The following is a 12,124-nucleotide window of genomic DNA, read 5'->3' as shown; positions in this document are numbered from 1 at the left end:
AGATTTTGAATTTTTCTTTAACAACCATGCTTGGGTTTAGAGAAGAAGAGAGCCACACCCCAACTCCAAAGCCAGCTTTACTTCTTAAATGAACTGGGACAACAAAAAGCCATTTGTCTTGTATATTTGTAGAGAACAGAAGAAAGAAACATTTGGAAAGATTTATGAAATTTTATTCTGTTGGAAATATGATATACCAATAGGCCAATTTATTCTTTTCCTTGGGATATTTTCCCTGGAATGATTTATCATTTTCCTTCCGATGTCTCATTTTTCCAGTGGTCTTCAGATGCCTTAGTTGAAAGCCTTCATTCTTCTGAAAAGACAAAACCAAAACCCTGTCCCAACCCTAACTCTGGAGAGTTTCCTTTTTCACAGGTTATATCTGATCATGTGGAAGGCATTTGTTAGTCTTACATGTTAGTTTAGATTGAATGGTCAACTAGTTCCTTTTCTAATCAAGAGGTCCCTCCTATTCAAATCTAATCTTTATTATTTTTGATGGTATCCTTAGCTTTCCTTCTCCTGTGGAAACAAAAGCAAAACCTTTTCCCCCAATGTAACACATATCCTAGTTTCCATTTGTAGGTCAACATATCTTTGAAGTATACAGGCTGATTTAATTCAGGAGATTTTTCTATTATCCATTGTCTCTCTGCAGCTGTCCTTCCTTTCTCATTCACACTTAAAAAATTTAAGTTAATAAAGCATTGTGCAGTCTATCTCTGGAGGTCTTTATTATCCATTTCTGTTTATTAAGCGTATCTTTTTTTTTGTTTTTGTTTTTTTGTTTTTGTTTTTATTTTAATTTATTTTGCAATACAATTCAATTCTACATATCAGCCACAGATTCCCTTGTTCTCCCCCCCTCCCGTCCCCCTCACCTTCCCCCCAACCCCCCCCCCCCCCCATTCCCATCTCCTCCAGGGCAAAGCCTTCCCCACAGACTGAGGTCAACCTGGTAGACTCAGTCCAGGCAGGTCCAGTCCCCTACTCCCAGGCCGAGCCAAACAATCCTGCATAGGCCCCAGGTTTCAAACAGCCAACTCATGCAATGAGCACAAGATCTGGTCCCACTGCCTGGATGCCTCCCAAACAGATCAAGCCAATCTACTGTCTCACCCATTCGGAGGGCCTGATCCAGTGGGGACCCCTCAGCCATTGGTTCATAGTTCATGTGTTTCCATTCATTTGGCTATTTGTCCCTGTGCTTTATCCAACCTTGGTCTCAACAATTCTCGCTCATATAAACCCTCCTCATTCTCGCTAATTGGTCTCCCAGAGATCCACCCGGGGCCTAGTCATGGATCTCTGCATCCAGATCCCTCAGTAGTTGGATGAGGTTTCTAGCACAACAATTAGGGTGTTTGGCCATCCCATCACCAGAGTAGGTCAGATCGGGCTGTCTCTTGACCATTGCCAGCAGTCTGTTGTGTGGGTATCTTTGTGGATTTCTGTGGGCCTCTCTAGCACTTTGCTTCTTCCTATTCTCATGTGGTCTTCATTTACCATGGTCTCCTATTCCTTGTTCTCCCTCTCTGTTGTTGATCCAGCTGGGATCTCCCACTCCCCCAAGCTCTCTTTCCCTCAACCCTCGCCTTTCATTACCCCTACTTATGTCCAGGCTGTTCATGCAGATCTCATTCCATTTCTCTGTCATTGGGTGATCCCTGTGTCTTTCTTGGGGTCCTGTTTTCCAGGTAGCCTCCCTGGTGATGTGAGTAGCAGACAAGTCATCCTTGTTTCATGTCTAGTATCCTGCTATGAGTGAGTACATACCATGTTTGTCTTTCTGAGTCTGGGTTACCTCACTCAGGATGATTTTTTCTAGATCCATCCATTTGTCTGGAAACCTCATGATGCCATTGTTTTTCTCTGCTGAGTAGTATTCCATTGTGTATATGTACCACATTTTGTTTATCCATTCTTCAGTTGAAGGGCATCTGGGTTGTTTCCATGTTCTGGCTATTACAAACAATGCTTTTAGAGTTTGATTAGATCCTTCTACTGCTTGCCCTGTATGGTTGTGTATCTGTAATATACTTTATGTCATAATATGAAAAAAAAGGTTTCATTTTACTAGATACATATGCTGGAGTATTGTCAGTCTTAATTTGTACAGGTATCCCCATGATGACAATAACTTCTAACCCATTATTTTACAAGGTATGGAGTATGAGATCTGAATACAACCCAATTACAACACACTAAATACAGTAAGTATAAACATGCTAGGGGCCTTAGCCTGAGGCCTGAAAGCAGTGGGACCCACAACCAAGTATCATGTAACTGGAATGAACCAGGACCTTTGGAAAGACACTCACTGTGACTCCTAGTAGAAATTTCTACTCATTAAATACATCTTTTTTTTTTCTAAGTTCACTGGATATGCTATAAAGCATAAGTCTCTTTCCCACTCAAGAATTATGCAAACACTTTGTGAATATAATATATAACCATCATTCCTCACTTAGTTTTGGACAATGTAGTTAGCACCTTTATGCTCGTCTCTTCTGCCTGACCCTTAGTGTACAAAGTTGTCTCAAGAAGTGAATCTTCTCACCACTACCCTCTTACAAATTGACATAGACCAACCATGCTGCAGTGAATATTTCAAATAAGGCAAAACCTTGAAGATCTTAGAATAGAGAAGGCAATCAGTCTGGCTAGATATGGATTGGTTGCTTGTACAAAGCAGAGGCCTAGGAAAGCACAGGCTTGAGGCAAAGCTGTCTTGGTAACTCTGTAACAAAGAAGGCTTCCTGAGAGGAAAAGCTGGGCAATTGTAGAAAGGTGCTCCAGAGGTCTTCTCCTCATAGTAAGGCTTTGTTCCCTTGAGCTCATTCAAGCCTGAAGGGTCAACTCATGAACTGAGCACCAAAAGAGAAAGAAGAGGAATCTTATCATGGCATGCTCAAAGAATCTCACATCTTTGTCACATAATCAAAATCAGTGCAGTATCGTTAGAAATCATACTGTAGCCACCTACTCCAAGACTTTCACAGACTTCTCCCAACATGCAGCTTTAATTCTCTATGTGATCTTAAATCTTGGCATTCTAGAGATGCTACAAAGCCTCATCTGGTGAAAGGATCCATGCCCCTACTTTGTACCTACCCTACTCTACATATGAATTGGGAGATAAAAATTTACCTCCTGATATTTAAAGTAGTTATCAGAGGCATGACCTACAAGGGAGCCAGGACCCTCCCAAACTGCTGTAATCACTAGAAGCTGACCGACCTCTGATACATGACGGTCAACATTTACTTCAGAGAGTTTTCTGAATGGTAGGCCCTACATGACAGGCTAAGATTAGATGCTGAGAGCTGCTGGTAGCAATGGTTTTACCGGAGACAATGGGAACATACAGCAGATGACAACTGATATTCAACAAATTGATCTATCAGACGAATAATTCTCTGATGGGAGGCCCCCACTTAGCGAAGACCATGGAAGTCACTGACTCTGAGTTGGTTTGTTTCTGTCTGTAATTTTTCTCATATGCCACCACTTTTCTTCCCTAAAAAATTGTTATGGGTGTTTTCTCACTGCTTGTGTGTTATTCTCATGTAAATATTCCATATACTAGGCACACTTATAGCTGTGGATGGTCAGGAAGATAATTTCTGTTTAAGCTGCATAATTCTGATGAATAGAAATAATACTAGGATATTTTCATTATTCAGACTTATATAGGAAAGTAATTGAAATCTCAGTCACAAAGACAGCTAATTTTTAGGTTTCAGAATAAATTCAAAACAAATGAGTTCTCCCTGGAAATGAATACACAAGGACAAATTCCCAGGTGTTTATTGCTGAATCAAGGTCAGACATAATCAACTTTGGTAGACATAGTTGTCTGCATGTATCACTACTACTCAAGGTTTAGCCAACAAACTGTTTATTGTTTAAGTCCTGAATTTCACTGTCATTCTCTGTATGGGAGCCCTAACTAACTCAGAACTATATGCATGGCCAAGCATTGCTCACTGGCTTTTCAGCATGACCTCCCTAGTCTGAGAGAAACTGTATGACTTATCACGTGTTATGAGAATGGAACCACACCTGAAAAAATAACATATAATTATCTGGAGTTTGACTGGAGGTGTGTGTGTGTGTGTGTGTGTGTGTGTGTGTGTGTGTGTGTGTGTGTGCTGAAAGGGATATGTAGCTGGGTGTGTAGAGAGAGCTGAGGAGAGAGGATGAGTAGCTAAGTAGGAGAGAGAACAAGAGAGATTTTCAGAGAGGATTTTTTCAAGATGAAGTACAAGAGAAAGTTACCATCAGAAAGTAGGTGTTTCCTTATTTTTCCCCCAGATGGAAAATGTCTAGTCCTTGCCATATTTATGGATTTTTATTTTTTTTGCATGCCCTAGTCCTGCCTGGAAGCTGGCCCTCCAGTTAGCAATAATTAACCACACAAAATGCAGGAAGATCCATCAATGTTACAGGATATTACAGTCTTTGCCACTACTGAGGGAGGTTAAGAAACATGGAGGAATTCAGTTAGTCTAAAAGGCTTCTTCCTGTGCTCCAAGCCAGGCCTTACTACCCTACCTAATGAGCCAATAATAAGAGCTAAATTAAATGTGGGAAACATAAAAAAGATATTTATTAGATTTGGCCATATTAGAAAGAGGAACAAAGAGATCCAGAAACCCCCTGCCCGAGTCGTCCTCAGGGTCCTGTAGTGAGATGAAAGTTTTACTAGACAGCCAAGGATATGCAAACGCAAGTAGTCTCAGTCAAGGTGTGGCCCCACCTACTATCTTCATTTTTGCCAAGTCTATTATAGAAGGAGATATGGAAAATGTTCCAATATATGTCCCTTTAGTCATACAGACAGTAAACAAGATACCCCTAGACTGCATCAATTTGACCCAAGCCTTAAAAAGGAAATACATGCTGTTTGTCTACACTAGAGTCTGGCCTAATCTCATACTGGAGAAAAAACAGTGCCCTCTAACGGAAAATATCAATCAGTATTATTTTTCTTCAGGGGAGGCGCTCACTCATTAAGGTTGCAGGTTGTGTGCATCCAACTGCAGATAGGCTGACTGTGGGTTTAGACTTTCAAAAGTTGGTCCTCAGCCCCACACTAGTCAGAGTTGATCTCAAGTTAGACCTGGATAAAAGAAAATACTTCTATCATTTTGTTTCTCCTTGATTGTGAGTGCCAAATACCACACACTCGTGAGCCTATAACATTTAGAAACCACAAAAGGTGATCTGTCAAAATCAATTGTTCTATCTCTAAAACACTTAAAAAATGCTTTCTATATCTTGTTAGCCTCTGTTCCCAGTGCATAACCAGGCAAATGGTACTATCCATCTAGACAAACCTATATTGGTTATAGAAGGACATGATATAAATTGGAAAGCACGATACAAATTGTAATTTGGACTTGCAATATTCTAACCTCTCCATATTCACTGAAACCTTATCAGATGATCAGCCTTGTAGACAGTTCAATAAAAGGTTTGGTTCACCTATGCTCTGTGACAAAGTCCAATAAACACATTGATTGGACAAGTTGGGCATTGGTGAAGCAGTACTTTATTCTTTCATTGCTGTCCTGTCTGAGGTGAATGGTCATTTGTCTACATCTTCCCAGGAAAAATTAATGTAATATCTTTATTATGAAAAATGGATATACAGTTATCTTTATTGCTTCCTGACTTTCACTCCTCTAGGTGTATGCTCAGGAGTGGAGTAACTAGATTATACCTAAGTTCTATTTTTAGTTTTTTTTTTTTTAAAGGTATGATCATTTATTTGTTACCCTTAGAGACTTATTTTTAACTGGACTCAGAAGTAGAAGCTCTCAGAGAGGACAGCCTATGTCTCTTGACGATCTGTTCCTGGCGCTTTTCTTTGGCTTCCTTCATTCTCTTGGCCAAAAGTTTAGAATATTCTGCAGCCTCCTCCTTGTTTTTCTTTGTTCGTTGTTTCTTTAGAGCAATACGACGGTGTTTGTGTTGCAGGACACGTGGAGTAACAAGACGCTGAATCTTGGGTGCTTTGGTCCTGGACTTCTTACCTTCTTTTTTTAACTGCTTTCTGACCACGTATTGGTGGACATCATCTTCTTTAGAGAGATTAAAAAGCTTTTGGATTCTGCTAGCTCTTTTAGGTCCCAACCGACGAGGCACAGTAGTATCTGTCAGTCCAGGAATATCCTTCTCTCCTTTCTTTACAATAACCAAGTAGGGAACACTGAGATTTGCATCCACGATGCATCCTTGAACAGACTTGCGCTTCCTCTCTCCAGTTCTCCTTGGTCTATAACAAGAATGCCCTTTACTCAACAGCAGGCACACTCTGCCATGGGTCAACATGCCTTGCTTCATGGGAAAACCTTGTTTGTCATTCCCGCCACTGATTTGGACCACATAACCCTTCCACTCTTCACCCAGAGCATCTTCTGCGGCCATGCACTTCTTGTAGAACGTATGAAGCTTGTACTCCTCGTCCAGTTCGATGAGTTTCTGACAGCCGGTGGCAGGGAAGGAGATATTCAGCTTCATCTTGACACAGCCAACTGCCTAGGAGGTGCCACGAAAAAGAGCCTATTTTTAGTTTTTTAAAGATCTTCTGTATTTATGTCCATATGGGGTGGATGAATTATTTACATTCATTATCACCAACAATCATTAAAGTTTCTATAGCTGTGGTGACATGAAGATCATCTAAAAGGTCAAATGTGCACCTACCTCAAATTGGCTATTAAACTATTGAAAGAATTGTCCCTAAGGGATTAGCATTTCTCCAGAAAAGTCATGCTGGGAGAAGGATGAAGAGGAACTTATATCCTGACAACTTGACAGACTGCTTCGTAGGAGACACTGATCCCAAGATAACTATACTTAATGATGGGGGATATTAAGCCTTGGCCAGTCTTGCCTAGTTGTGAGCATTTCTTGTCTTACACTTAAACCTCAACCTGATGATAGGAACAAAGATGGGTTTGGGCAATCACTGGACCTCTTTACTCTTCTTCCTAGCATGGCCACATTGAATGAACCCCTTTTTCTGTGTGTCTGTTCAGTTGTCCTATTGAGGAGAAATGACCCAGTCTAGAGTCTTAAGGCTGCCAGAGCCTGAGGCTCCAGTGCTCACAAACCCAGTAACAGTTCATTACCAGCATAGGTTGCTTTTGTTTTAGATATGGTAGACATTCTGACTTGGATAACATGGCATCTCAGTGGAGTTGTCATTTGTATTTTCAGGGGCTAAACATGTGGAAAACTTTTTTATATATTTAAGCATTTGTATTTCTTCTTTTGAGACACATCTGTTCAGCTTATTGTGCAATTTATTGGGTTGTTTGTCAGTACTTTATATATAGTCTAGTCATTAACCACCTGCTAAGTGAATAGCAGACAAATTTTTTTCCAGTCCCTTCACTGGTTACTTATCTCTTTTGTTGTACATTCCACCAGTATGTCTGACAGTAATAAGTATATTCAAAATAAACACTTGTACCTCTCTCCTTGGATATCAAATTATTAAAACCATGGACCCCAAGACATTAGAATTAATCTAGAAATCTCCTACTAGAGAAGACAGATCTGAAGACCTGGCCAGAGAAGAAAATTCCCTTCCAGAAAATGATCTTGTCTCCTGGAGAAAAATTTACAACTTCTCATTTGAACTTACTAAGAGACTTCGATCTGAGACAATGATGGGTGGAACATCTTGGCTAGATGCTTAGCTAGCCATATCTCTTGCCTCATATTTAGATGCTAGCTTCATTTCAGGACCTCAATAATGGGTGAGGGATAGGAATTACCTAGATCTCTCTGTCCCTTTTGTTGTTGTGACCAAATTAAATAAATCTATTTTCTGCCTTTTACACATTTTTTTATGTTTGTTTGGATTTGTTTGTGTGTTATGGTTTTGTTTTTTTGAGACATGGTTTCTCTGTGTGACATCCCTGACTGTCCTGGAACTCACTTTTTAGATCAGGCTGGCCTTGAATTTACATAGATCCACCTGCCTCTGTCTCCCAAGTGCTGGGAGGCATGGGCCATTAAGCCTAGCTTGCTTTTTACTATTAATTGGTTTGTTTAACTGGTTTATCTAGGACATGTAGCCAACCCTAGCATGTTGATGCACATGTTATCATTTGTCTTTAGCAGTGTGGATTTAAGTCTGGGTCCTCTATTCTATTCTATGGTCTATACATATATTTTGTGTCAATACCATACTTATTTTGTTACTGTGGCTCAGTAGTATAATTGTACTATGGTACCTTCAGCAAGTGCTCTCTGTTCAGGATTGCTTTGACTTACGGCCTTTTGTGCTTCCATAGAATTTTATGATTTTTTCCCCTATATCCATATAGGTATTATTGGCACTGTCAAGGAGAGCACACAGATTGATTTTGGTAATACTACAAATTTCAAACTACTGATTATTCTAGTCCATGAACATGAAGGGTCCTTCCATTGTCTGGCATCTTCTTTAATTTCTTTCTTCTTGGCTTTGCAACATCTTCACTCCATTCCTTGATGGGGTTATTCCTAGGAACAGGTCTGACTGTTTCTGATGTTATTGTGGTTGGAATTATTTCCCTAAAGTTAGCACCAGCCTTCCTAGGTTAATCAATTGCCTTTTGGGGACAAGCATCCCCTTAGGCTTTCTCCTTTCACAGGTTGACCGCTTACTAGGTGGTATGTTGCTCTTGGGCACCCGTGCCTTTGTTTCAGTACAGAGCAACAAGCCTCTCTTTAAGAGTGCTAACCTTCTCAACTATGACAGCCTCTCTTTCAGCACACACCTTGACTCTACCATTAAGCCTCCTAATGTTCTTTTGCTCTCCAAACTATGCTTTGTACTTATTTCTGGGCTACTTCACCCTTTTCATGGTAGACCTGCAGAAGAGTTATTTTTAATAACCACAGACTCAATATCATGCTGTTTTGAAATCTCCTTTGTCATAGTAGTGAATCCATTGCTTTTAAATCTAGCTTCACATAAGTTCTGATGACAAGGACAGATGGCAGCCAGACTCTGACAAAATATCATACAAAGGGCCTCTAGCCTAGTTGTAGTTGCAGACTTTGCTTCTGTTTGAAACCTCATGAGCTGTACTCCCACTGCATATTATACTCATTACTACTGTCTTCTGGGATCCTACTAGAATAGCTTCTTAAGCTCTGATTACAGTAATGAATCATTTTGCTAGTTGCAAAATCCATTATCTTCCCCACTTCCCCCAAAAGAAATGTATGTTCTTCTTATCAAAAGGCCAGTTCTAGTATCAATGTTAGTAATGTTCCCTTGTTGTAACAGAACTACGTGACCAAAGACAACTTAAGAATTAAAGAGTTTATTTTGGCTGTGTTTCCAGAAGGAGACTCCAATATTGCAGAGAAGACATGACAGCAGGGACCAGAGTAAGAAACTGAGAAATCACAGTTCCGTGAACATGAAGGAAGCAAAGGGAGCACACTGGAGTGAGCCAAGGCTATAAACACTCAAAGCCCATCCCCAGAGACGTTCTTCTCCCAGCAAGCCTCTACCTCCTAAAGGTTTCATAACTCTCCCAATCACCACCATCAACCAGAGACCAAGTGTTCAAATACACAAGCCTATGAGGGATATTTCTCATTTAAACCACCACAGATACCAATAGTGCCCAAGTATTCCTGGTCTGCCATCCTCTGGTAGTATTTCTGCTCTGCATGTTTCTTCATATGCCAGATGACTGAGAGTATCCTTTGGGACTCCTGATCTGCATGGAATCCTAGAATTGAGTAGTAAGGGAGCCAAGAAAGTTGGGGAGTGGGTTCTGCCTTGCCCAACCATCTAGGTGTCTATATCATCTCACAACCTTCAATTCAGGTTGTCTTAGCCACTGTTGCTGGTCAGGTTGGTGATGCTGATCTCTGATAGACAAATTTAGCCTTCAGCCTGTGGATCCATTTATGGAATTTAACATACCCTGATCCTGATACTTCTGAATTGAAGTTTAGATTGGTCCCAGAATTGGGAGTCGGAAGATGGACCCCAGCAACTCCTAACAAGTCCAGATTGTCTGTCTTGCTCAGCTGGTCACATAAACAAGACTTCATGAATAGAAAGAATAGGTTTATTCAATATAGACACATTGAGAAGAAGATCAAAGAGGTCCAGTGTCCCCAACTCCAAATCCACCTTTAGAGTTCTAACACGGGGTTTGAATTAAATATGGGCCCAGAGATATGCATAGCTAGGTAATGATGGGATTCCACTCATGGTCATTGTCTTGGATCTAGTCTCTATTATAAGGTGGCTTGACAAGTTGTCAGTACCAAGTGAAATCCCTTTCTGGGAGACAAATCCCTTCTCTCTCTGGCATTTAGCTCCTAGTCTTTTCATTCCCAAAGAAGGTTCAGTTCCTTACAATGCAAAGTCTCAGTAGTTTAATAATGAAAAGAGGTGCCCAAATGTCTCCTGAATATGTTCATTCCTGCCAAGATGGTTACATTTCCCTACTCAGTTTTTCTTACTAAGTCTTGTGGTGAAATATGCCTCATCAACAAATATCATGAATAATACAAGGAAGGACACAGGTAGAGCACATTCAGTTAGTGTTAGATTTTCATGTACAAAACTCACATGCCTTTAATTCTGATAATTTTTACATACTACATAAAGTTTAGACACACAGCTTTATATATATGTTTGTAGAGAAATGAAGTTACATAGATAGTTAAGTGCATTGAATCAATTTTTAAAACAAAACTTTTTTTAATCATGTGTATTTGCTTATTTATGGGTATGTGCATATGAGTACAGGAAATTACAGAGGCCAAAGAATCGTATCTCTTGCAGCTGAAGGTACAGGTGGTTGTTAGCCACCTGATATGGGTGATCAGAACAAAAGTCTAGTCCTCTGTAAAAATAATCACTAATCTTAACCACTGAGTCATCTTCCATCCCTCAAATCACTTAAAAATACTTACTTATAATCATCATTTCAACCACTTGCAAAGGAAAAGTCACCTTTCTTCAATGGTGTCTCACTGGGTATAAATATCACACTTAAGGACAGGCCCCCTCCCAGTAGTAGATGGCCAACACAAAAAGAGCTCCATGATGTTTTTGTAGAACTTTTTGTCTTATAATTTTTTTTATGTTACTTGTGTTTTGTTTGTATATTATGGTCTCTAATTTTGTGTTTTTATGGAGTGTGTGTGTTTCTTGTGCTTTTTTATTTTTTTAAAAAAAAATTAGTTTGTTTTCTTTTTATATTTGCCTGTTTGCTTTCTAAAGATTAAAAAACAAAAAGGTGTGGAGTTAGATGGGTGGGATGTGGGGAGGATCTGGGAGGAGATAGAGAGGGGAAACTGCCACCAGCATACATTGTATGAATTTTCAATATAAAAAGTGTGAATGGATTGAAAATTACTGATCTGTATGCTCTGAAGTGCTTAAGAGGGTTTACTTCATGTTTCATATATTTCAACAAGAACCTAAAAAAAGTGGTCATTTATAATACTTTAACATAATCTAATACTTAAATAAACTTTAACTTTGCCAAATGTCTGACAAAATTAACAGTACACATAAAGTACTAAATAGTTTTTATTATTTTTAATTTATTGAATGGTGTGTGTGTGTGTGTGTGTGTGTGTGTGTGTGTGTGTGTGTGTACACCCATGTTTGTGAATAATTTCTACCACTTAGGTCTCAGGTATCCAATTCAGGTTGCCAAGCTTGGAAGCAAGTGCCTTTACCAATGAACCAACTTTCTAGCCTCTAAATTCTCTTTTAAAGATAACCCTCTTCCTATCTCATTAAAGTAAAATGAATAATCTAAGTCTAACTGCTTTAACTATAAAGGAGAGAAAGCTCCTTATAAATAGTACTTTTGTTATGATCAAGCTAAAAACATAGAGTTCTTTTCCTTTATGATTTATTTTTCTACAAGCCTTATCAATTTCTTTCTATATTCCAAACAAATAGTGAATGACATTTATAGACATAGACATTATACATTCATAGAAACTTATTTGAAAACTGAAAAGTAAACAAACTTTCTACATTTTGTCATATCTGTTATCATTACATAGATTTTATATATATCTACAGATATTACAAGAACATTTTCTGTTCCAAACACAAATATTC

The 12,124-nt window shown here is 39.2% G+C and overlaps 1 protein-coding gene across 1 annotated transcript; it reads right to left on the bottom strand.

Moving 5' to 3' along the window:
• Positions 1–5,802: 5,802 nt before the first annotated feature.
• LOC128097380 (40S ribosomal protein S6-like) lies at positions 5,803–6,531 on the bottom strand. The gene has a single exon (XM_052717841.1). The coding sequence runs from the start codon at positions 6,529–6,531 to the stop codon at positions 5,803–5,805; it is 729 nt and encodes a 242-aa protein (XP_052573801.1).
• Positions 6,532–12,124: the final 5,593 nt, after the last annotated feature.

The sequence above is a fragment of the Peromyscus californicus genome, unplaced genomic scaffold (assembly GCF_007827085.1).
Source record: "Peromyscus californicus insignis strain IS unplaced genomic scaffold, ASM782708v3 Scaffold_5__1_contigs__length_169319896, whole genome shotgun sequence".
Classification (NCBI taxonomy): Eukaryota; Metazoa; Chordata; class Mammalia; order Rodentia; family Cricetidae; genus Peromyscus; species Peromyscus californicus.
Note: the sequence above shows the minus strand (reverse complement) of the source record. Positions and strands in the feature narration are given on the sequence as shown.

What these genes read in the sequence shown, in the direction of transcription:
- LOC128097380 (XM_052717841.1), bottom strand. Translation starts at nt 6,531, where the DNA reads ATGAAGCTGAATATCTCCTTCCCTGCCACCGGCTGTCAGAAACTCATC.